The 25,789-nt window shown below is 50.1% G+C and overlaps 2 protein-coding genes across 7 annotated transcripts in view; both read right to left on the bottom strand.

The window, feature by feature from the left end:
- FBXL20 (F-box and leucine rich repeat protein 20) overlaps nt 1-6,981 on the bottom strand; it is a 43,939-nt gene extending 36,958 nt beyond the window's left edge. Inside the window, exons 1-3 of one of the 4 annotated variants that reach the window (XM_064473497.1) lie at nt 6,765-6,980; nt 3,405-3,606; nt 2,882-3,278 (exon numbers count right to left, since the gene is read on the bottom strand). Coding sequence is in view for 3 of the 4 variants with exons in the window: in XM_064473498.1 (XP_064329568.1) it covers nt 6,765-6,806 (42 nt within the window). In the remaining variant the exon portion in view is untranslated. Of the gene's footprint in view, nt 1-2,881; nt 3,279-3,404; nt 3,607-5,859; nt 6,143-6,764 lie in introns of those variants that run through there. The other 3 variants (XM_064473498.1, XM_064473495.1, XM_064473496.1) reach the window with 3 other exon arrangements.
- Nucleotides 6,982-7,472: 491 nt separating this feature from the next.
- Nucleotides 7,473-25,705, bottom strand: MED1 (mediator complex subunit 1). 3 transcript variants are annotated; one of them, XM_064473280.1, is made up of 18 exons: nt 25,271-25,705; nt 22,454-22,560; nt 21,577-21,655; nt 21,081-21,135; nt 20,822-20,954; nt 20,036-20,064; nt 19,584-19,655; nt 19,195-19,269; nt 18,559-18,632; nt 18,085-18,174; nt 17,203-17,314; nt 16,764-16,888; nt 16,436-16,554; nt 15,608-15,809; nt 15,322-15,417; nt 15,109-15,214; nt 13,693-13,833; nt 7,473-13,515 (listed from the first exon to the last, which is right to left on the bottom strand). In XM_064473280.1, exons 1-18 carry the CDS (start codon nt 25,296-25,298, stop codon nt 10,584-10,586), a joined length of 4,575 nt encoding a protein of 1,524 aa, XP_064329350.1. In that variant the 5' UTR covers nt 25,299-25,705; the 3' UTR covers nt 7,473-10,583. The 3 variants fall into 3 exon arrangements, with proteins under 3 accessions (XP_064329350.1, XP_064329349.1, XP_064329351.1); XM_064473279.1 differs by having other exon boundaries at nt 7,473-13,833; nt 25,271-25,704; XM_064473281.1 differs by lacking the exons at nt 21,081-21,135; nt 21,577-21,655; nt 22,454-22,560; nt 25,271-25,705 and having other exon boundaries at nt 7,473-13,833; nt 20,036-20,135; nt 20,822-20,945.
- Between the last annotated feature and the right edge of the window lie 84 nt (nt 25,706-25,789).

The following is a 25,789-nucleotide window of genomic DNA, read 5'->3' as shown; positions in this document are numbered from 1 at the left end:
AAAGTTAGCTGGCGTTCTACGTTAAACAGACGGGGCAGGCAGCGAGAAGCAAATACCACATATGCTGTCATCAAAGCTGGTTTTGGGCACCTACTTTTTTTAGCTCCATTAAAAACCTCAACATCCTACAAGTGGTCATCTGGGTATTTTTTGACCTATTACAGATATTTGATTTAAAATGATTCTACTTTCTCACACACACCCTTCAAAGTTTTAAATATACACTGTTGTCCATAGAAACAACATCCAAGACCAACAAAGGAGAATATAAATAAGAGAAAGACTTCCTGACTTCACAGGGACGCATCCTATGGCCACAGGCTGTGCTGTAAAACACCCACTATCACTAGTTATTTTTTTCTTTAGCCTTTTTAGAAGCTCATTTTAGCAGGGTAGTGGTTTACCCCAAATATCCTTTGAATGTTGTTTTTTTTTTTTAATTTATTTTAAAAACCCAAACTGACATGCTTCAATATTTTCAGGCCAGAAGTGAGACTCCTCTAGCTCTCCAAGTACATCCCAAAGCTCATCACAACTCAAATAAGCTTCTTTGACACACAAATGTCATATAGTTCAGCCTCTCTCCAAAGCCTGCAGCTCTATGTTAGCAGTAATAAGCTTTTTTCACTATTGGATTTGTTTTCAGCTGTTATCAAAGGGATGATGATGGTATTATTGGTATTACTTGGAAATAAAGTCAAATGATGGTGTCTCAAAAAAACCACCCTACCTGAGATGAGGTGTGAAGGGCATTGGGTGAGTTTGCTGCACGTAGGACAGTCGATCTCAAAGCATGACTGACAATCAGCCCGGCGTGTCCAGCCCCCAGCCACGCAGAGACCTGGGCCCCTCCGCACAGCCGCGCGGCTCGGTATTTCACACAGTGTCAATAAGGCTAAAACATTCATCGGGTTGACTTTTGTAATGACGTGAGTCAAATGAAATACACAGCAAGGTAATCCAGCAGGGAAAACAATAATTACCGTATCCGTCCAGGCCCCAATTAATAATGGCATCTAAAATAAAGTGAGACATACCCTTGCATACAGGCTCCCTAACTCCCTTTCCTGTTACGCAAGCCGCGACGCAAGACGGACACAGCCCAAGCAGCCGAGCACCTCTCCTTGGGAACACACACAGCCCCTGCACTATCATTTGTGGTGGCGGCTCCGACCGGCAGCTCCCAGTGAAACCACCTTGGGGAACCCCTGTTTCAGTACCGAGGCGGCGGCATTCACCTCCGTAGGCTGCAAGGAAAGCCCTCACCGCCACCGTAGGCGAACAACCCAAAGGCAACGCGCTGCTCTTCACACAGCTCAGGCCACACCGGTGACGAGTCCTTAGCGGGTGCTGCCCCAGCATTCTTTACTGCACAGGCGTCAGCAAGGGACAGGGGAGGAAATACAGGTTTTCTGGCATTTCTGCTTATATTTCCTGCTGAAATTACTGTTTGCCAGCGCCAATGTTTCCACTGTTGCCCAACTTGCAAGCACAACTCCTTGCAGAGGAAGGAGGAGGAAGAGAATCCCATTTGGGGAAAAAGTAATAAAAATCTGCGACACGAGCTTGGTGTCTCAGGTGACACTGGCTAAGCTCAAAGCACGCACACATTATCCAACACTTGTAAAGCTCTTGCTCTACCTAATTATGGCAGGGATGTGCTCCTGGCTGCCTAGTACAAAGGTGAAAGAGCTGCGAGACCGAAACCTCCCCCAGCGGCAATTTAACAAAAAGATGCAAAAGAAAAAGCAATCAGAATTGCTTTCTGAAATACCTTTTCTTTATAATTACCCTGTTGCCCCACACTATGCCTTCTGTGGCTTTTGGCAACTTGTCTATATGGCACCTGTACGGCAAAATACAGCACGTAGGTGGCAAAGGAGAAATCCAGAGCAACTGACATCTCCCCCGTGCCCTCCCCCCAACAAAAAGCCGCCTTCCTGTTTAATCCTTCCCAGTCTCCCCTAGCCTGGGTCAAGTATCTTTTGCGCAACCAATTTGACTTTTGCTTCCAAACCTCGCCAAATTCCTCGTTCCTCTGCTAGAGCGCGGAGCGCAGCCACGGGACCAGCGCAGTGTGGGCGTGAAAAGCAAATTACAGTTTACACCTCTTACTACCTTAAGGTTTAAACAACCGCTTTGTACACAATAAAGTAACATTTTATTATTCATCTGCCCAAAAAAGAAGTGCTGGCTTAAAAAGCATTACACGTAAGCGTGGCAGGAGATAACAACAGAATAAAAAAACAAATGGGGGTGGGGGAGTGAGGAGGAACATGGCAAAGCTGTCAGCTTTACCCCCCCCCCCCATATTTTTTATTTTGAGAGTGTTTCTCATGACTTATGAGCTGCATTACTAACTACCTGCCAAAACAGAACTGCTTCGATTCAAGTTTCGATTCACTACCTCACCTCTTTACTTTGTTATGTCAGCAACGGTTTCTGTTGCGGTATAAAGTGAAACGGCACGGTAAGCCTGACATCGGTTTTTGCAAGTTTCTGCTAGAAAACAGCAAGGAGAGACACGGCGGGTTGCAAAGAGTTATGGATACTCCCCGCCAGCTTTGTTTGCGTCTCTCTGTTTACACAACCTCCATTGCTTGAAATAACAAAGCCCAAACCAGGAGGGAAGGGAGAAGCCCAGGAGCAGCCCAGCAAAGGGAACAATGACAACCCCAAAAGGATCAGCTCTAAACCATAAAGCCAAGCAACCCCAAAATATGGAAACAGCACTGAAGAGCCAGGAACCCAGCAGACTAAAAAATGGGATTAGGGTAATTGAGATGATTCAGTTCAGCTTTCTGAACGCAGACAGGATTAATTATTAGAAGGCAACTCGATTTTGAAGCATTTTAACTTCCTCATTTTGCTTTCACCTTACCTCATTTCATGGCAGATCAAAATTCAAGCAAGACCTGGGAGCTACAGAGGCCACTAGCACAGTTCAGAAGGGTTAGGATTCCCTCCCATTGAGGATCCTGAATCCTGGGACAGACATGCTGGAAAAGGCACTGGATTGCTGCGTTTGTCCTGCTGACGGTGCTCGCAAGGCTCGTACAGACGCTCCTTCCTCAGACACATCCCTGGTGTTCACATTTTATTTTTTTTTTTTAATAGGACAAACTGCCCCATAAAGAAACACTTCCCAGCCAGAATCAGCTCCTGCTAATTGGGGGTTTCGAAGAGTCCCTGAGGAAGCTGGAAAGGATGGTGCTTTTTTTATTGTGTCGTTGTTTTTGTTTAAGGATGTAGAGGAGACTACATGTATTGCTCACAGTCTGGGGAAAAAAGAAAACGCAACTATAATTATTTAAGCCTGACACCGTGGTTCAGTGAAACACAAGAGTTTGCAAAGTAAGAGATCCCTGCACGGGGAAAGCTTAAAAAGCCAGGAGTCTGCTCACACTGGAGATGTCTGCAATTTGTCCCACGCGTGGGCTGACACCAACAAAGCCACTGTTGATATAAAATGCTGCTCCTGGTCACAGGCAGGTAGTTCTGGGGGGGAAAATCACCTCTTCCAGCTCTGGGCCTGCCCCGTGTAAGTGCTGACCAGCTCACACCCACTCCACTCCGACCGTCAGAAGGCTCAGAGGAGCGCCCTGCCTGAGAAGACATTGTTTATTTCTCGATGATGAGTTAAGTGAGCAGCGAGTTAGTGAAAGTGAGCCTAAGACACTCAGTCTCCAGAAAAGTGCGGGTGAAACAGGGTAAAGAAGTGATGAGAACTAGGGCCTTTGGAAGGTAAACAAGATCTCAAAGAGTAGGGTAGCTGTCAACCAAAAGCATCAGAGGAGACGTCATCCCCTCCTCATTGCTATTTGGTTGCAGTTCATCAGGCACCACGTATTAGGGACGACAGGAAGCAGAGAAACCCCCACATAAGCAGGATTGCGATCTGTCAGGGCGCGCTCCACATTAAACCGACACCACAGAAAATGAGGCGTCAGCCTGGGTAATGTTTTCCCTGTTTTTTGCTTTGCTACAGTACGTGGTTATTTTCTCTGTGGCAGCCACACCTCCTATAAAGGGGCTTATTTAGAATATGCTCATTTGGCTGGGCATGCCGGAGTTCATTCTTTCATTTAAAAAGAAAGGGTTCCATTCTTCCTGGAAGGGCTGGCTGGCTACACATACGTACCAGAAACCCCTATGCAAGTCAAGTTTAAGAAGCTTAGCCCATATTCCATTACCATGTTTTCTTACTAAAGAAAGAAGAAGTTATTGTTAAATCCAATCTAGATTGGATTTTAAAACTACCCAATGACAACAGTTCAGGAATCTGTTTACGTGGCTTAATAAAAGACAATAAACTAAGTCTGAAAACCCAAAGCAAACTCCCCCTTAATAATTCACTGGTTATTTAAAGCCTCAAACAGACACAATATACGTTAGTCACAACTCTGCATCAAGCTGTTCTCCCCACCAGATAAGACTCCAGACATTCAAAGGCCCTACTTACCACCCCTCAGCCAGGGAAGCCACCACAGCAGCCAGCGCTGTGCCTAATCCGGAGGTAAGGCAGAGGGCTATGTAGGAGGAACACTGATCACCAAGCAACCCCGTGCTGTCTTCGTTAATCTTACAATATTCAACAACTTTGAATAGCAGCTTCCAGTCTCAACACATTTTTGCATAATTGTCCTTATGTCACACCAAATATGAACTATTACACTAAAAGGCACGCTCTCGTCAGCGAATAGGGCTTTCCCTTCTAAAGCAGAAATGTTACAAACTGTTTTCTAGGAAGCATGGCTGGATTTCTACCCGTGCATCCCTTCCTGAAAAATAAATCTACCTCTAAAGTGTGAATACACAGACATTCTAGAAGCTTTCCAGACCAAAACACCCTCACTAGGAAACCACGTATTTAAACCAAAGGAGTTCTAAACTTGTCCCTTCCAGGATATATAGGTGAGTGGGTCAGAGATAATCAATGCTAGGGCTAATAAAACCGTGCCCTCGATTTACCAACCAAAACTTATCCAAGAAATGCAATAATGTTTAAAGGCACTTTTTGTTGCTCAAAAGCCTTTCTATAATGCACCAACTCTTCCTGCACAAATATGGACTAAAATAAATTAATCCAGCCCTCAAATACTCTCAGAGCATTTTGCTTATTTTTAACTTGCCCATTTTTGAATACAGGAAAACAGTAACATGCAATTCCAGCAAAAATCCCACCCAAACCAAAACAAACCCAAACTCCTTCCCACTCTTTTTTTCCCCACAATGAATTGGGTTAATCTTGTTTTGGTACAACCCTGCCGAAAAGCTCTCTCCATACTGGAATGGATTCTAGTATTTCAAGACAAAAGCTAAGCAAGCAAAATAAAAAAGGTCGTTGCCATATGAGAAGACATTTCCCCACAGAAGGCTGCTACCAGCCGGTTTTTATTCCTTACTGTGCTCTGTGCCCAGCCACGCTGCAGTAATAAAAAAAAAAAAAAAGCACTCAGGGAAAAAAAAAAATATCCGTGCAGCCAAGAACAGACTAGAATGGTAAAAACAATAAGCCCGGATAAACCACATTCTGCATGCAGCCTCCTCTTTCAGAGCTCCCAGGTTTAGTTCAATGTTTGGATGCTACAGAAACACGGATGTTACAGCGCTGTTAATAGCCACACTGTTACTTATTTACAGTGGCCGATACGGATTTGGTAGAGGAAGAAAACAATTTCGTGTGCAATATTACAAAACCATTGTTTTCTGCACCCTTCTCAACTCCAGGGCTGGTTTCCTGGGGAATTCCACCCTCTTCTCTGGGAAACCAGACACTTTGCTTCACCATTAACCACTATTTCCCCTTGACAGCAGCCACGTCCCCTCTGTTTGGGGGGGGCAAAGCCACATCTTTACCATTCCGGGTTCTTTTCCTCCCATGTCGTCCTCGTACGCAGCACGAGCCGGGCGGTCGGGAGATGGAACGGGCAGGTATTTTCATCCTCCACAACAGCCTCTTACAGCGATGGAAAGTAAACCCGGCTGCTGCCCCCGCTGCCGCACCAGCCTCCCCCCGCTCGGGGAGGACAGCTGTTACAACAATGCAGAGCCGGGAGCAGCCCCGGCTCCAGAGCCTGCTTTGTGCCACGTTCTTTGAATAGATCTTATTGTTTACCCTCTGCTTCTTCCGTCCTCTCCATCCCCCACCTCCCCTCAATCCAATTTTTTTCCCGGCTATTGCCCAAAAAAAAAAAGACACAGGTCCACTTCTCGTCCCCCCTCAGCTGCCCCCCACCCTTGTTTTCCCGGATCCATCCCCCACAGCCCTGCTCCATCATCAACTTCGCTACCAGCGCTCGAACCCGCAGCAACACGTTGGCAGCTGCCCCGACGCCCCCCCTTCCCGCAAACCCCCCACGGGAGTTTACATCTCACGGGGGGACACCCCCCCTTCATTCCCCTTCCCCCCCCCCCATTAGCCAACGGGCGGGGCGAGAAGTTTCACACCCCCCCGGACGGGTCACAGGCCCGAACCCCCCCCCACGGCGGCAGGGCCGCCCCCTCAGGCAATGTCCTCCCCCCCGGCAGGGCCCCCCGCGGCCCTTTTCTCACAGCTGCCCCCCGGCTTTGCCACCGGGCCGCGGTGACGGCCCGCCCCGGGTGGGAGGGCCCGGCCCCGCACCCTGAGGCTGTGGGGGGTCAGACGGACACACACACACACACACGGACACGCACACACACACGACAGACGGACACTGCGGCCTGACCTGGCCCGCCCCTCTCCTCAGCCCGGCCGGGCGGCCTCGCCCCCGGGGCCTCACCTCAAAGCGGCTCTTGGTGACCCCGTTCATCTCCCTCCGCATGGCGGGGCCGGGCGGGGGAGGGGAGGAGGACGAGGAAGAGAGGGGGGAGGAAGGCTGGTGGGGGGGGAAGGGGAGGGAAGGGCACAGAGTACCGGGGCGCCGCGGCCTCCGCCCGCCGCCGCCGCGGCGTCTCCTCCGGCCTCAACTTCAACCCAAAACAACACACCTGCCAACAACGCGAGCGCTCATTGGCGGGGAGGAACGGCGCGCGGGGAGGGAGGGAGGGAGGGAGGGAAGGGGGGGGCGCGGCGCGCGCCGGAGCGGGGACGACCCGGTGTGTGTGGGGAGGGGACCCCGGGGGGGGGGGGCTGCGCGCGCCCCCGCCGCGCCGCCGCCCCCCCGGTGCGACCCTGGTGGGTGCGAGGGGCGCCCCTCCCCCCCCGTGATACCGGGGGGGCTGCAAAGCCCCTCCCCCATCCCCGCGATACCGGGGGGGGGGGGGGGGGGGCCGTCGCGCCGCGGGGACCGGGGGTCCCGGGGGGGGGGATGGGGGTGTTTGTCGTGTCCCGCCCCTCAGCTCCCTTCCGGGAGGAGCGGGGAAGCCGAGCTCGACCAATCACAAGCCGGCCAGGCGTGACGTCACGCTGATGTCATTCCCGTGGGAAAATCAAGTGTGGCGGGGGATCCCCCCCACTTCCCCCCGCCCCTTTCCAGAGAGCCGAGACCTTTTTGTACCAAAGAGATTTATTTGCGTGTAAATAAACATGTTCTTTGCAATATTTCCAAAAAAAGGCGAAATTCGGCTCGGGCTCGGGGCGGGCGTGGCCCCGGGTACCAAAAAAGCGAATTTCCAGACACGTATTTACATCACGACCTCTTGGGAAAGAACCATTTTCTTTTAATCTCCATGTACACTTCACCACCTGAGATTAAAAGGTTTGGCTTTTATTTTGTTTCCACGTTTTGTTTTTATCTTTCCAATACTGAAAGATGTAAAATAATCGAGACGAAGCAATAAAAAAAAAAAGTTTAAAAATAAAACATTTGTCAGAGGCCAAGCATTTACAGGTCAAACCGTCCGCGTGGGCGCATCCCTCGTCCCTCCTTGGCGGCGGAAGCGTCGCGCGGCCGCTGCCCGGCTCCGCTCGCTCCCCCCCGGCACGATTTCCATCGCACGGCGGGGCACCGAAACGGGGCGGAAAAGGTTCAAAGGGCCGCCCCCGGGGGCCGCGCGCCTCCCGCAGCGCCGGCGGGGAGCCGGGACGAGACGCCGCGCCCTCCCTTTCTGCAGGCGACGGCGCTGCCCGCCTTCCGCAGGTGAAATTTAGGATATTGAACTTTGGTCTTGGGCGAGCGGAGAAGGAACTGTGCGCAGCTCTTTCCTTTAAAACACGTTTTTGTGTTAATTGTGGTTATTTCCCTCCGCTTTCTACCGCGTTTCACACCGGTAAAACACGACTCTGATTCGCGAGTCCAGCAAAGCGTCCCGTGAGATCCCCGGCCCTGATCTGCTTCCTTTTGAAGGCTGCTCACGCCTTCGTGTGACCCAGAAGGGTCTCAGGGCTTTCATAAAACAGAATTATTTAAAAAAATAAAACAACACAACAAACGGGGCAGCACAAAACCAGACGCCGACGTGCCGGAGCCCGACCGGGCGCCGCTTCCCAGCCGCAGGGTCCCCGGATAAATTCACCCGGTGCCGCGCTCCTCACGTCCTCTCCGCAGGCGCCTCGCGGCCACGCGGCGCCGGCGCTGCGCGAGGTAACGGCATCTGCTCCGCCTTTCCACTTTCTTTACTATTTTCCTGCCGTCTGAGCGTGGGCGGGCGGCGGCACCGGCGCTGGGCAGACCCCCAGGAGCACAGGGAACATACCAGAAGGGAGAGCGCTCCAGAGCCGGCGGGGGGGCGGCTCTGGGGAAACTCGGGCCCGCGTGTTCTGCAGCAGCGTTGGAATTAAGCCGAAGGCAGGAGGAAGAGGCAAAAAATCCCTACAATTAACTGAGGAGCTGCGACCCGCCTGAAAAGGCACCGGCCTCGCTGCGGCGTTAAGCGAGCCGGAGAAGAGTGAGCTTGCCTGGGGCACCCCAGGGGCCAGGCCGTAAACAGGACCGGAATTCTCTGCGGTTTCAAAGAAAATCCTTGCCATCTTTGCTGACTGCATCCCCAAACGCGACGCGTGGTCTCATTCCCACGAGGGAAATCCTGGCCTCCAGGAAGCGACAGCGAAATCCGAGGGGAGCGGGATGCCGCTCGGTACGGAATTCAAAAGATGTTGTCGCAGAACTCTTCGTTTCCCACATTCCTCCTCAGTGAACCAGGCTGAACTGTGCTTTTAAAAACAAAACGCTCTCCTGAGTCTCTTTTCCTTTCAGGGACCGTGAGATAAGACCACAGAGGATGCCTGAGTCACGCTTTTAATTCCAGCCAGCAGGGGAAAAATCCATCTTTGAAGGAAATCGCTGCTTCAGCCGCAACTCTTATCCCAGATGAACCAGCAGTGTCAGCGCCGACACCAGGACACGGCCGCCTCACGCCGCCAGGCTAACGCCTCCCCGGGGGAGAAGGCGACGCGGGCGTGCGGGACCACAATTACTATCTGAGGAGGGCGCTGCAAGTTAAAAGAAAGAAAGAAAAAAAAAAGAAAAAAAAAAAAAGAAAAAACCAAAATGAAACCCTGAAGGGCTTCGGCGACAGAAACAAAGACTGCAAAAACAAGGCCTGCTTTTGAACCGTGAGCGCACGCCTGCTGTTCTATCGACATTCGTGGAAGTACTCGTGGTGGATAAATTAAGCGTGGCTCTAAGCGTCCACGGGACCGGGACGTGTGCGGCTTACAGTCCATCGCTTCACAAATGCAGCATCAGAGGATTCTGGGGAAGCTCTGTTCGCTCAGCTTACAAGGAAGCAACGCTCAGATGACGACAGCGGAGTCCCTCTTCCATTCAGATTCGCTCCAACGCACGCCAGAATCTCACCACCAAAGCTACCGCGGCCGCACGCGTGCAGAGCTGCCCGAATCCACGGGCTCTACCCGAATTCCCAAGTCCCTTCGGGCTCTGCATCGTGCAATTAAAACAAGAGATTACGTGAAACCAAGCAGCACAAGGCATTCGGACGCGGACATAAATAAATAGTTAAGTGAAAGGGAGTCAGACGTAGGACAGCAATCCTTCATCACTGTGACCTGGAATCAAAGCCTGGTATCGGTCAGATCGCAGGGCCCCATTCCGCAGAGCGGCTCGTCTCGGAGGAAGACGAAGTTCCTCAGCACCGCACCGCATCAGGCGTCGAATGAGGAAATACCACAAAAATGAAATAAATTAAAAAAAAAATAATCTGTTGTTTTAAACTCCTTCCAACCACCCTTTTAAAAAAGAACAAAACCCAACCCTAAAACATGCCCTAAAATAATTCAGTTTAAAACTTCCTAAAAACAAAAGCAACTTATTCCGAACGGGAGGAGGGGCAGAGGAGCTCGGACTCTCCCAGAATTTCCTATGTCTGTGTTTGCACCAGCCTGGGGGCTGCTCCCACGCTTACACGCACGCTTAGCTTTACACCCATTAACTCTAATGGGGTTATTAATACTTATAAATTAAGAATGAGTGTAAGCGTCCGCAGGATGAAGGCCACGGTCGGGAACCGGACGAGCTGCTGGCGCTCACGCCTTCTGCTCGGGCTTTGGAGATACTTGGAAATACTTTGTTTTTCTCTCTCTCTTCAAACACACCCTGTAAAAATCAGCCTGGCAGCTTTGCAACGAACGGTTCCTTTCTTTCAGTCTCTAGAACCTGCAGGTCCTGCGTACAGCTCGTCTTTTAAAGACACTAAGAAAATTAATTGCCGATGAGAGCAACATCCATGAGATCGTCATCTTCTTCCCCGATCAAGAACTCCGGGCTAGGCCGGGACGGTCGCTCGGCCGAAAGGATAGCACTGCTTGCCATGGAGAGAGACTGGTCGGCTGAAATTGGGGACTTGGACCAGCTCTCTGGCTTCATGCTGTGAGATTTCTTCTTGTCTCGGTCTTTATCTCGATCCCGATCTCTGTCCCGGTCTTTGTCTTTCACTTTTTTCTTCTCTTTTTTGTGCTTCTTGTGTTTTTCCGAGCTGTATTCAGGCAAAGGCCTAATGCCGTCGTCAGAGCTGGGGCTGTTCTGGTAGGATTTCTCCGCGATGGAAGAGCCCGACTCGCTCTCACTGTCTATGTTTTGGGGAGTGTATGCTGGTGACTTACTGTGGCTGGGAGAGCAGCGCTCATGTTTTGGGGTGGATCCGCTGATTAGAGGGGACCCGTAGCTTTTGGAAGAAGCCATCTGAGGCCTCAGGCCATCCCCACCTCCTTCCCCAGGTTTCTGCAAAGTTACTTTGGCTTTAATGCTCGGGGAACCACCGTCGTGTTTGCTGATGATGATTTTGGCCACTCCAGTGCTTCCGACATTTTTGGAATCCGAAGTCTTCTTGGAAGAGTCAACAGACCCTCCGGAAACAGAGACTTTAGATTTCTCTTTGTCACTCTTCTCACGTTTGCCCTGGAACTCACCTCCAGACATATTGTGTTTGGAGGACATAGTATGGCTTGAGGAATTGGAACTTGGCCCCATTTGTCCGTCCATCGGGTCGTCTCCACCAGGCCCGCTAGTGACAACCCCGTGTTTAAGTTTGTCTATGACTGCAGTCAGAGATGGCTTCTTGTTTCTGCTTGGAGACTTGCCTTTGGAACTTCCATGCTGGTTTTGAGATGAAGACATGGAAGACCCACTAGAGGAAAAGGAAGATGAAGATGCCGTCGAAGAATTTGATGAAGGAGGTGGTTTCTGTGACATAGACCCAGAGGATCCCATTCCTGAAGATGATTTCATACTCGAGCTTGAGCCGGTCCCAGACATATGGGAGCCTCCAGAACCTGAACTGATAGGTGACTTTGCTTTAGATGACGGGGGAGTACCTGGGACTGGTTTCATGGGAGAAGCAAGCTTGTCAGAACCCCCCGAGGGTCTAGAATGGGATGGAGAGATGTTTGGTTTGCTCATGGACGGGTTCATAAGTGATGATGGCTTTCCTTGAGGTTTCATCTTGGTACTTCCAGAGCCGCTGCTGAGGCCGTGTTTGGTGATGGGGGAGGATCCCGGCTTTCCCACCGACTGAGCCGAGCTTTTGGACTGGCCCGAACTTGAGCCGCCTTGGCTCGAGTACAGGCTGCTGCTCATCTTTGAGCCTGAAGACCCTTCTGATTTACTGCTTTTAATTTTGCCTGAGGTTGAAGAAGAGGAAGAAGACGAGGAGGAGGAAGAATGGCTATGATGGCTTTTGCTGCTGGAGGAGGTGACAGAGCCACTACTTGTGTACTGGCCGTGTGAAGACGGTTTGCCAACAGTCACTGTTCCTTTTGGGATCTGAATAGTTATTTTTGGAATAGGAGGAGTAGCTACACCGGGAGGAGTCTGAGATCTGCCTGAACTCCCAGGAGATTTGGACCCACCTGTGCTCGCTGGCGGTGTGAAAGGCCTGTTTGATGAACTGTGAGACGGAGATTTCCCATCTGTCTCCTGCTTTTTCCGCTTTGGAAGCTTCTCTTTGCTTTTACCATCGCTGGACGGTGTCCGGCTGCGCTTCCCTGGCTTCCCGTCTATCCCGGGACCTGCCATGTTACTCCCAGAACCATTGCCTTCCTTTACCCGCTTCTGAGGCTTTTCTTTTCCTAAATCCCCTGTGTTCAGTAAAGGGCTCTGACCTCCACTGTGATGCTCCATGATGTCAGAGGACCCCAGTGCTTTGCTCGCAGCTGCAATAATACTAAAATCTACCGTATCGGACGGATTGCTCCCCTTAAATTTATTTTCCCCCCCATCAGCCCCCAAGACCTGCACCCCCAAAGTAGTTAGAGCCTGGGATGCATAGCCCTTGAAATCATCGGTGTCTCCACTCTGACTACTCTCATCAAAGTACTCCTCCCCAAAACCACTTTGACTCTGACTGTTCAGCAAGTCAGGATTGAAATCTACTCCGTCTGGAAAAAAATGGTTTGAAGAATCGCTGTTGGGGCTCACAGCAGCGTCTGCTATCAGGTCTGCCGGATCTGTGTACGGGTTCTCGCTATTGTTCGTCTGAAAAACATCGGGGTCAAAGAGGGCACTTTGTGAATGTCCTGAACTAGAAGAGTCCCTTACTGGAGTACCAATGGGCGGACAGTCCTCATTAGTGGTGGGGAGCTTGGAAGCCTCCTCTGCTATATCCGAAAGGATATCAGTAACATCGGCTCCAATGCTGTCCGAACTAGAAAGTCGAACCATTCTCTGAATACTGGGCTGCGAGTGAGGTATAGGCTGTGGGTATGTAGTAGGAGGAGTGCTGCACTGGCTGGGTGCCGGAGTAATATGAGGGGTGTCCAGGGTATCGGCAGTCATGTTGACATCAAAAATGGGATTCTGGGAGTCAACATCCATTGAAAAGAGCTCCCTCTGGAAATCATCCTCAGTCTGATGCTTGGGCTTGTCGGCCGGCATGCGGGATTTTTTTTTCTTTTGTTTATTCCCCCCAGGGCCCATTTCCATTCTGGGGGAGCCAGAGGAAGAGTTCTGCCTTTCCAGAGGGCTGCTCCCATACAGAGTGGAGAAATCCTGAGGGGGATTCTCTTTAAGAAGGTTCATGAGCATGGGGTGGTTCTTGGTGTTGCTTGCTGGTGAGGATACTGGTGGTGGTGTGTGGTGGGGAGGGGTTGGACTTGAGCCAATGGTAGACCCCACATTCCCTGTGATCTGCAACAAACTAGTGAGAATAGGGTTCTGAGACACTTTGCTGAAGTCCTCCCCATGGCCCACCGAGTCATGCCTCTCTTTCATGCTTATGCTCATGTTAAACAAAGTAGTGATGGGCCCCCCAGGAAAAGTGTTTGTTGGGGTAGTGGTACCACTCATTGGGTTGCTGCCTGTGGTCATGCCATACCCTGGGCTGCTGGCTGGGGGAAGGTTTTTCTTCACCATATCTTCTACTGTCTCTGCAATGAGGGACAAGGCTGGTGTGTCTGCTTGAATCGTTTCTGCTTTTCTACGAATTGCTCTCATGGTGACAGGAATGGACATACATCTGCAAGACACCAGACAAAGGGGTTAGCGTGCGGTTTGCTGCCCTACAGCAACATTCACTGAAGACGTTTTCACAACTTCATCAGACACAAAGAAAGCAGTTAAGGCTCTCGGGCACACGAGAGCAACAGGTCCAGGCACTTACAGAGCCCTGCTGTGCTGCTCGTACTTACACTTATACCATCACGCTTACCTAGCCAGGAGACAACAGTGCCTTTACGCATTGCCTTGCAATCACAAAGGGAGAATTCATCCATCAATTAACTCTAAGAGCTGACAGGTTGTGATCTCATAGTTAAAGCACAGGACGCAGTCAGGGTTATTACCCTGATTCTGCCAGAAAACACCTTTGTCTAAGCTCAGCAAACCTTGGAGCACAAGTGTGCTGGGGAGCGGCTGAGGGAGCTGGGGGAGTTTGGCCTGGAGAAGAGGAGGCTGAGGGGAGCCCTTCTCGCTCTCTGCAGCTGCCTGAGAGGGGCTGGAGTGAGGGGGGAGCTGGTCTCCTCTCCCAAGGAACTAGTGATAGGATGAGAGGAAATGGCCTCAGGCTGCGTCAGGGGAGGTTTAGATTGGATATGAGGGAAAATGTCTTCCCTGCCAGAGCGGTCAGGCCCTGGCACAGGCTGCCCAGGGAGGTGGGGGAGTCACCGTCCCTGGGGGGGTTCAAAAACCATGTAGACGTGGCACTTGGGGACATGGTTTAGGAGGCCTGGGGATGTTGGGTTGGGGGCTGAACTTGATGATCCTAAAGGTCTTTTCCAACATTAATGATTCTGCAATTCTATGATTGTAGGATTCTAATTGCCTGAAACCCTGTAAAAATCAATGATAAAGCCACGTTCTACTCAAGGACGACAAACCTATGACATTCTGAAAGAAGACATAGCTATTCACACTGAAGAGGTCTCTGTCATGCACTGTGAACATGCTGCTGTGTTATGGTGGCTGGGGTGGAGGACCCTTGGTAAAAGGCCTGTGTAGATGACAACCGCAGGTGAGCTCTTCCACTTTTTACATGACTTAGAAAGCAACCAACGACAGGGGAAGGCATAAATAGGCTCCTCGGACACGCACCTGAAAATCAGTAGCTATGGTTTACCATCTGGAATGGAATTTCCTATAGGGCTCCAAGCTCTCCTCTCTTCCAAACAACCCCTACCAAAACTCACCCACAGACAGAGTAACGGCTCCAGAACCACCAGGGTAAACATGAGACAGCCACAGAGTTCATCTATACGATTTGGAGAGCGTGGTGGCGCAAAATAGTCCAGCTTACCTTTGAACAACTTTGGCAATGAAATCATCTGTACAGATAAGAGCATCGGACAGCCCTTTGTACAGCTTACAGTTCACATGAGTAGAGTCTTGCACATCCATTACCACTAGAAGAGAGAAGGCATTTGGAAGAGATCAAAATCCTGGTTACAGCGGAAGAAAACCCTGCCATCCTTCCCAGAAACACTCTCGTGCTTTTACTGAGTCCACTTACCACACACCAGGGAGTCGTTCACAGGATGCTGAAAGGATACACTGAAACAGGAGTCAGAAAGAGGACAAACTTCAAACTGCAGGATCCCAGGAGAATCTGAAAGACATGGGAACTGTTAAATTAGGGGACACAGGAGATGAACCAGATGCACCAGCTCAATACCCCCCATACAGAAGGAAAAAAACAGGAAAGCAGCGTAGGCCTCTCTTCTTATTCCTACGGCTGGGAAAATTACCCAGGGTTTCTTATTATCCACACATTACATTCCACCCAATGCGGAACCCACCTTCTTTTAAAACTGTTCGCTTGACACAGCTGCCAATCAGTGTGTTGTATGCCACCTGATGTCTGATCAAATTGAGGATGAGAGGAACCCGTCCAGGGTGCTGGAAGGCGATTTTACTAATCAGAGTTCCCTGAAGGCTTCTTCCATCTGGGAGAGGAGCATCTTTGTTCAGAAAGTAACAGTGCTGCTGTCCTGGAAGAGCCTGACAAACAATTTCTGCTTTATTCCAACTACTGCTGGGTACAAGGCAAGAACAGACATCTAGGAAGGAAAGAGCAGGCCCCAGATCCAACCTTTCTGGCTGAAAATGACAAACAACGAAGACACTTTCCTTCTGATCTGAACAAGCAAAACATGATTTTGGCCCCTCAGAAGTAGTACTGCCAAACAGTGTCCACCATCCCCACTAAAACAGTTTCATTCTTTACGGGATCCCTTCTGAGGAAAAGAGAAATCCTCTGAAGTTAACAGATCTGTCACAGACAAACGTAAGAACCAGGATTTCTCCCAGAGTGATGCGACTCATTCAGCCAAACATTACAGTCCCAAGAAGAGCAAGGGGCAGCACCTGGGAAGGCTCAGTCCCACAGCTCTGCTGTCATTCCTGCAGCTGTGCTTCAACAGCAATGGATTTTTCATTACCTAATTTTCCTAATTACTGTGGTCACACCTGCATCAGAGTTCTAATGCTTGGATAGCACAGTTTTTGCCTATGAATACATGCTGTACCAATTGCCTTTATCCTACTTGAAAGATACCTGAAACAGATGAAAAACCCCACCCTGCTTGCCTACAAGCAGAATGCCCTGGGTGTAACAACATACTTACTGCATAGAAGCGCATATTGTGGTTTAAAGGTAGAGGATCAGCCTCCTTGGATAATTCAAACTGTGTGATCAACTCATACAAGGGTACAAATGTTGGCGGTGTGTCGAACAACGGAATACCTGAGGGAACAAGATGGCACAGAACGGTAGCACCCGGGAGCCCGCAAGAGACGGTGGGCCAGAGAAGGTGATCCCATCTAGTAAAGGAAAACCTACCCAGGCTTAACTGCAAACAGAGCACAAAACCTTGAGCAACTTTCTTTGCACATGTTACAAATTAGCAGCTTTTACCAAAAATCTAGGGGGAATCTGACAGATCTGCCACCCACCTGTGCAGCCCTGAATTTTCTGAATGAAAGGTCGAGACACCGGAATGGGACGTGGAAATTTCAGGAAGAAACAAGCTGGTAAATCCACGCTGTTGGCACTGGTGATTGACGAGAAAGACGGAGTTCTGGAAGAGGGGGTTAACACAAGAACCTATGAGATGCAGGGCATGACTCTGGCTTCTGCTGTGAGCGCCAGACATCCAATTCACTGTTTGCTCAAATACAAGCAGACTGTTACCACCTCATTAAAAATTAATGCTCCTCAAAATCATGTCACATGCCTGAAATACATATTTTTTGGCTTAAAGACAGCACATAAGTGCTTTTTATAATGCTATGACATCACCTCCCCACTCTGACTTCAACAGAGGACTGGATGTTGAACTTACATCTGAACGAGGCCGCTCAGAAAGGCCCAGCAGACGCGCCCTTTGCTTACCCTTTGCTGTCCACTGGATGAGAACCCATGATCAGCGGCGCAATCGGAAGTTTGTACATAGCCATGGTTCCCTCAACTGTTACTGACACATTCATACCCAAAGACCGAGGAACTGCAAGAGGAAGTGACAAGAAAAGACCAACACCGTAAGCTGAAGAAAAAAGAGGATGCGAGCTTTATGAATTAAATCGCTACGGTAGAAGTGTCTTACTTCCTCCACAAGGCACAGTTCTCAGCAATCACCTTTATCACTAAATGGATTACAGCCAAACTAGTCATGCTACCGAATGCTTTACTTTTCTCCTGCAAGGCAGATCAGTTACAAAATTCTTAAAATACAGCCCAAATACATTTGCAAGTTTGTAGCATGCTCTTTACAAAGCAAAACAAACAATGATTTTGGACAGTTCCACCCTCTTCTTTCCCGAGAGCAGCCTCTGTTTTTCCTGGGGCTTGGCTCTGTCATTTTAGCCAGAGACAGACGTCCGTGTACAAGCATAAGAAGTAATCTTCTGGTAAGATGGCAGAGACATGAGTATTGCCACAATAAAACAAATCCTGTGTTAACAGTGAAATTCACCCTACGGAAAAAGGCTCTGGCTGCAGACTGCTGGCCCGTCGCCCTCGGTAGCACCCCAGTTCAAACTCCAGAATAGCCACCAGGTTCAAGATGGGCAACTGAGCCAGCGTTTACACATTACACAGTTGCCAGCTGAGGCTGAACCACGACAGCTTATTAAACCCATGTCCTCTGTAAGCCGACCTACGATTCTCCTGTACTACAGGGTGACAGCAGAGGGGAGCCAGGCAGGCTGTTGGAATTCTGCTTTCTTCTCCCTTCCAAGCAGCAGCAGTCCTCACTAGCTCCTAACACTGACCTACCGTTGCTCTCATGCAATATAACGGGCGCTCCAGTGCCGTCTTCAAATAAATCATAGGGCGAGACGTAATACTTGAGATTCATCAGGAGACCTGGGGGAGAGAAGGTTTTGAACAGGCCTCCCGACGACACGAGTCATCCCGATGGTTATTAACCCCTGTAGCCACACAACATTTGCTCTGTCACACAGCACACACCGTGCAGAGCTGCTAGTGCATCTTCAAAGAGTTGTTCTCTGCCATTAAAGACGCAGGCGCGGCCATCTGCCACAAAACTATCATGTGTGGCTCTGTGAAGAAAAGCTGGCTTTCAGGATCACGTGGGACTTACAAATACTCAACCACCTCGTCCCTCTTTGAGTTTGATCAGCATTTCCCATTACCGCCATCAGTCAATGTGAAACTGAGGCCCAGAAAGGGGGCCCTGCCCAAAGTAATTTTTATTCTTTTCTTTTTTTAAGTGTTAATCAAAGATACCTCCACTCCTGGGGGTGAGATAGCCAACACTGCCATGAAGAATCTTGTCGAGGGGGTTTGCATTGGTGGCTTGCCTGCAAGAGAGGCAATCACAGGTCTGTAACAAGCCAGAGTCATACCTGAAGCCAAAATTCATGCGCTGATGGCAGCCTTAAGATTTTTAGCTCAATATATACACTTCCCGGTCGCACAGAGGTAGCGATCTTAAACTTCACACTGTTATAGGCAAAACAAAAGCTACTTTACTCTCTACAGCATGGATGGTTCGTTCACTGAATCTACAGCCGTGAAAGACAGTAAAATGTTTCTCAGTTTCTTACTGTAAAACACGTTACCACTCATCCATTTGGTTATATCTTTTGCCATTTAGACTTTCTTTCAGTTAATTCTGCAGTTAAAAAGGAATTGCTCAGAAAGCTGTGAGCATTTTTTCTCTATATATCATTCCCCTTCTGCCACAGGCCTTCTATAGCCTCAGCACTGTCCTTCTCGGCAATAATGTCAGACTGCATGGGCACTGAGGGGATGCTTCCTGGCTATACAGTACTTGGCATGATCAGAATCAGCCAACGTGATGCAGCGTTATTAAGAAAAACCAAACCACCACCACCAAACAAACCACAGAGGTGTCCTTACCAATACATCCCTGCCATTTTTGAGAGATCCAACTCCAAGGACTGCAGAGCTAAGTACATTTTAGTTTTAAGTTTGCTGGGGAAAAAACAAAACAAAACAATGTAACAAAAATTGACAGGAACTGTGCAATGAAATCCAACTCACAGAACTGCTGGCTGACAAGCTGCAGTACTTGCCATCAGATCGAGCGTTTCGGAATTATAACTGTTCATTCCGCATTCCCGCTAGCATAAAATCCTCCCTACCCACCGTGTGCACACGCAAGTCGTGGTGATGAAGCCAGCAGGGTCACACACAACGAAAATATAAGCACAGAACAAAAACCTTGTAGATCTGTTTAATTTTACGTATGCAGTTGTAAAGAAATACAATACATATTCCAGACTTACTTGTCTCCTGGCAACTTATACAGGTTTACAAGTCCCCTTAAATGCTTAGAAAATTCATCAAAATTTTTCTCTCTGAAAGGAAGAGGGAGAAAAGTAACATGTATTCAAACTGTAGCAGATAAGGTTTTGGTTTAAAAAGTTCTATTAATACAGACACCAAGTCACTTAAGAAAGGACTTTTGCTACATGAAAGCTACAAAACGTGTTCTTTAAATGACCCAGCTTTAACGATTCTGATGAATGTTGTGCTGTGGCTTCCCAAATACCACGCACAGCAGTCAGAACCAGAAGTATCTGAACCAAAGCCAGAAAATCCCCTGGAGAAGTACAGAGACTTTGTGGGGAAGGAACAGTTACGAAACGTTTTGCATTTCCAGACATAAAATAGCATCAGATCAATACTACAAAGAGAAGCCTGTCAGAAAATGCTATGAACAGCTCTTGTTGCTCACCTCAGATGTTGCACCAGTTCTGGACAGCTCTGAAAAGGAAAGAACATACAACGATATCAATGTCGAATGCAGCAATTTCAGTCTTTGTGCAGCACAGCAACTGTAAAATATTAGGACAGTAAAATTTCTAAGCATCAGCTTTTCATGAGAAACAACAAAATGCTCACAACTACACATTGCTCTAGTTCTTGTTCGTCAACCCCCTCTGGGAAAAATTCAGGCAATACTATTTCCTCTTAAACAACTGTTTTGAAATAAACTTTTAAAATTGTGAAGCCTTAGGTTGGAAACCTGTGATCTTATATAGGGATACTAAAAACGGTCTGTTTTCCGAAGAGTGGCTAGGCCAACGTAAACAGCAAGTTCAGACTCTCGTACACGTGCACAAGGGAAGTGAAGCCATTTTCTTTCGGCATTCCACGATTTCCATTCACAGACCTAAGTTTTTTAAGATTAATTTCCCTAACCTTCCTCCAGAATTAAAATTCGCAGAAACACAGCAATAACTTCCTCAAATAACGTGGCCAGTTATAAAACCACTCAGAGAAAAAGAGAGACCATGAGTAAAACAGTCCTTGCACACATACACTACCCCAATCAGATTAACCCACAAGGACGGACTACTCTGCAGGGGCTTCTACTTTCCACTAGAACAAGCAGCAAACGTGTAACGCCCCGTCTAGCAGCACGTTAAATATGATCCATTTCCTCTGCTCAAAAAGGGAGCCAAAGCGGCACTTCCGAAACCACACAGGTATTACCCTTGTCTTTGTCAGCGATACGTACCACAGGGTTTTCTCCATGGTGAGCCACCTTGACATCACACAGCAGCCCTGTAGGATCTAACTGGACTTCCACATAGAACATGTCTGAAGTGATGTAACATTCAGTGCCATTTGCACTAAGGTGAGATCCAAGGCTTACATACAAAACAAAACAAAAATTGCTATGAGATGCAGACAAAAAACAATCAAACCAGCAGTGAGATTACGATGCGTACAGATAAACAAGGAAAAGCCTTTGCCAGAAAATAAAGGAGACCTACCCGTTTTGCCTAGCTATAGACTCTAAGCGATCTGTCATGGCAGGCAGAGAAGATACTGGATGGAGAGAGCGAAAAACAAGGCTTAGTGAACCCCAGGAGTAAGTCATCAGCATTAAAAACAATCTCAACTCGTGAATCCCTCCCGTGCCTGCTCACGCCTTCACACGTGCAACTACATACATTGGCCGTACTCAAAGTACAGGCAGAACAATATGCATAGAGAAGAACAGATGTTCTCACAACTGCAAACAGAGAATGGATTTTCTTCCTCAAGTGGAATTCGGGTACGCACATTTACAATGCAGCTAACCCAGGCAATCTCGACTGGCACCGCCTGGCACTGAGATAAGCTAGCTCACGGAAACGTGAGCACACACGCACGAGGAACACGGCGAAACGTGCTAGCAACAGCCTTGCTTGCTTTTATAATTTGGAGTATTTCCATAGCGAATCGCTGTTAAGCAGTGTGTCAAGTGCACGCGCGGAACGCACCAACCTTTTAATGCCTTCTGCAAAGTCTCCAAGCAGCTCACCAGATGCTGGTGCCCCCCCGAGTTCATCACAACTCGCTTTTCCTTAGCCACAAAAAAGAAGAAAAACGGCCTTTTTGTGCATCACTCAGTAAGAGGGAATTATTGCAACTTTTGATCAGTCAAGTGAGGTTTAGTTAGGTCATTAAAACAGGTCAGATTTCATCCCAAAATTACACCCTTATTTCGATTCCTGTAGAAGAACAGTATCCATTTTGGAAGCAGGTAACTTCCTGGTTAACTTAGTTAAAGGCAGGCCTGGAATTGATTTATTTTCTTTTAAGCAACTCGCTCAGCTGGAAGAACAGACTATAGTGACTTTTTAACAGGTATAAGCTAAGAGTTGTATAAGAGCGAACAGCGAAATAATGAGACAGGCAAACTTGTAACACCGCAATACATGCCAAAGCCTTTGATGTCGCTCTCCCATGCCTCCTGCTCCTCAAAATCACTGAATGGGGAGCAAATTGCTTTACAAAACACAACATCCTGAAACAGCAAGGGGCAGAATGGTTTGGGCTTCTCAGCACCAGCTGGAACGACAAGTCTGACCCTTTCCCTGGCACTGAGCTGACAGCTGCCCCAGGTCAGTTAGGCTGTAGAAGGAACGGGGGCTGTAATTAGGGAAGGCAAAGGCACACCAGACAGAAAGGGGATGGACACGACTCCCCCCCTGGCACACTGCGGAGTGTGAGAACTGGCACGCCGCAACCACACTGGCCCAGGAGGAAGCCAAGGCTTGAACAAACGGTAAAGTGCTTTGAAGACATCTAACAAACCAACAAAAAATCATGACTAAAGAAACTTCAGAAACCCTCCTGCTCAGATCCCAACAATTCTCACCATGACTTGACGGACTAACTTCATGGTTTCTGTCCAAGGTCTGTTTTGGTTGTACTTTGCGTGAAGTCTTTCTAAGAGGGTACTCATCTTATTCAGCTTCTCCGTTTCTGTAAGACAGGGGAATAGTCAGAAAAAAGAGAACGAGACAATATTTGCAGTTTTACAGATGAAACAGTTTGGCAGTTCTAATGAAAACACTTTCCACCTTTAAGCTAAACAGGATTTTGAAAAACTTATTTACTGCTGATTTATCCCTGCAACCTAGACCTTGTAAATGTTAAGGATACATCACAAGCTACCAAAACCTAAAGGACCATGAAATGCCTGCGAGCTGCGGCTCCTGCTCTGCTCAGACTCTGAATGACAGGGCCCCATCAGGGTAAGTTCTGCCATGACGGGGATGCATGGGGGCACTGTTTGAAGGTACAATGGCACGGTCTAAAGGCAAAGCTTCCCCGGGCCAGGAAACAGAGTGTAGAAAACATGGTGTTAAAGAAGCGAGGTTAAGCTTCGTTTCCTGGATTCCCCATCACTCTTCTCTCTTCCAACTCTCCAACCTCTTGTACAGTAAAGATCCTCACAGACCCTTCCATCACAAAAAGTCTCAACCAAATCAGTCCCATCGCCAGTTGTGACAAATTCTCTCGCCAGACACACTCGTACCTCACACTAGCTTGGAACCCAAGGGCTGGTGTCTCCACAGTGCTGGTCCAGAGCCGGGGCACGGCTCCACACGCTGAGACACAACGAAACCACAGACAACTGCATGGCCACAGATCTCTACCAACCTACAACCTACTCAGCCTTTACAAAACACCTCTCGTATCCTGCAGGCTCCCATCGATCCCATGGTTCTACAAACTCATTTCTGTATATTTTAGAGTGTTCCACTGTTATGAATAACATCTCCTTGACAAGAGAAAAGGAGGGATGCAGGATCAGTCACTATGCAAAAAAGTAGCGTTGGACAGTTTAGCTGAAAAAGTTCCAAGATAAAGCAGTTATTTTTTTCCCTACTATCTAGTCGGACACTTGCACAGAGAGAACACAGGTTTCAGCACTATAATTTTGTCAGTTTTTGCTAAAAGACAGCTTTTTCTACACTTGCATTTGTCAAAAAATCCCAGCAGACATCACTGCCAAAATAAACCCTGTCGCTGGCACTACTGGGTCCAAAGCAAACAGATGTCTGGGACATTTTAACCACCACGGCATGCAACCCTGTAAGCCCTCACCTGCAAAACTTCAAGGGTTTGTTTTTATTATTGACACACGTACAGTTCACAGACCTAATGCTGACCCTATCAAATCCAAGCGTAAGAAAGAAATAAATGCCTGCTAGATGCTTTCAGACACTTTATACACCTCAGCTACGTTAGAACTGCAGAATGGCTGAGGTTGGAAGGGACCTGCAACAGTCACCTGGTCCAAGCCCCCTGCCCAAGCAGGGCTACCTCCGGCAGGGTGTCCGGGGCTGTGTCCTGACCACTTTTGAGCCCCTCCAAGGACAGAGGCTCCGACACCTCTCAGGGCACCATGTGCCAGGCCTCAGTCACCCTCAGAGTGGAAAAGTGTTTCCTGATACTCAGGTGGGGCCTCCTGCATTTCAGGTTGTGCCCAGGACCTCCAGTTCACAGCTGAAGCAAGCTGGGCTCCCTCCACTTTATGCTCTCCCCCCAGGTATTGGTGCACATAGTTAAGATCCCGTCAAGCCCAGGGACGGGGAGAGTTCTGCCAGATCAGAGAATCAAAGAATGTCCTGAGTTGGAAGGGACCTGCAAGGATCATAGAGACCAACTCCTGTCCCTGCACAGGACAACCCCAAATTCACACCGTGTCTCTGAGGACCTTGTCCAAGTGCTTCTGGAATATCGCCAGGCTGGTGCCGTGATGCCTCCCTGGGGAGCCTGTGCCAGGGCTCCACCACCCTCTGGGGGAAGGACCTTCTCCTAATGCCCAGCCTAACCCTCCCCTGGCACATCTCCCTGCCGTTCCCTCGGGGCCTGGCGTTGGTCACCAGAGAGCAGAGACCAGCCCTGCCCCTCCTCCTCCCCTTGAAAGGGGGCTGCAGAGCGCCATGAGGGCTGCCCTCGGCCTCCTCTGCTCCAGCTGAACAAACCCAGGGACTTCAGCCGCTCCTCGTACCGTTTCCCCTCTAAACCCTTCCCCAGCTCCATGCCCTCCCCTGGACACTCTCCAGTAGCTTTATACCCTCAAGTCCTGCAGCGCCCAGCGCTGCCCACAGCGCTCGGGGTGAGGCCGCCCCAGCGCGGGGCAGAGCAGGACAATCCCCCCCCTCGCCCGGCTGCGATGCAGGGCTCGGTGCCCCCCAGGGCACGGTGGCCCTCTGGGCTGCCAGGGCACGCTGGTGGCTCGTGTTCAACTTGCCATGGACCAGAGCCCCCAGGTCCCTCCCTGCAGAGCTGCTCCCCAGGCTGGCTGTACACCCAGGGCTGCCGAGCCGCAGGGGCAAAATCCGGCACTTGCCCTTGTTCAACTTCGTACTTCCGACCGGCACGGTCAGAACCTCACGAGAATAATCGCCTTTATTTTGTTCGAAAGCGGAGCCCCACCGCAGCCAGCGCGAAGACCCAGAGGCCCGGCCGGGGGAGCGAGTCCCGGCGCCGGAGCCTGCCCGGCCCGGTGCCACCGGCCGCGGGACCCCCGCCCTCCCGCCGGGCCGCCAGCCCCGCTGCCGCCTTCCGAGGATCCGCCTCAGCCCCAGCCCGACAGCACCGAGCCGCCGGGGCCCGCCCGTCTCCTCACAGGGACGGCGGGAAGCCTCAGCGGCGGCCGCGCCCCTCCGGCGGCACTCACCCTCGGCGCCGCCCGGCGCCGCCTTCATGCCGCGGGCGGGGACGGGCGACCCGCGGCGGGGCCGGGAGCGGGGAGGGACGGCGGGGTTGGGGCGGGGGTGTGCGAGCCGCGGCCGGGCCGCTCCGCGCCGGCCTCACACGGCGGCGGCCGCCGCCGCCATCCCTCCCTCCGGCCGCGGCTGCGCCTCCCGCCCTCTCGCGAGAGCAGCCACATCTCGCGGGAGGACAGGTGCGCGCGCGTGGAGGGGTGGGTGAAGGGGGTGGGCGGGGCACGCGGCGGCAGGCTCTGCCCCCAAAAGCCTCCTTCACCCCCACCCGTTACCGGCCACCGTTTAACCCCAGCGCCTCCGGTGAGCGCGGGCTGGGCCGAGCCTCCGACCGGGCGCTTTAAAACTTCAACTGGGAGGAGGAAGCGGCGGGAAGGGCCGGGGCACGCCGTGAATGGGTTTTCACGGCGCCTCCATAAAGATTTGTTGAAGGGAGCGGGCGGGGCGAAGGGGGAGGCGCGCGCAGTGTCCCC

Source organism: Phalacrocorax carbo, chromosome 25, assembly GCF_963921805.1.
Source record: "Phalacrocorax carbo chromosome 25, bPhaCar2.1, whole genome shotgun sequence".
Lineage (NCBI taxonomy): Eukaryota > Metazoa > Chordata > Aves > Suliformes > Phalacrocoracidae > Phalacrocorax > Phalacrocorax carbo.
This window is presented reverse-complemented; position numbering and strand designations above follow the sequence as displayed.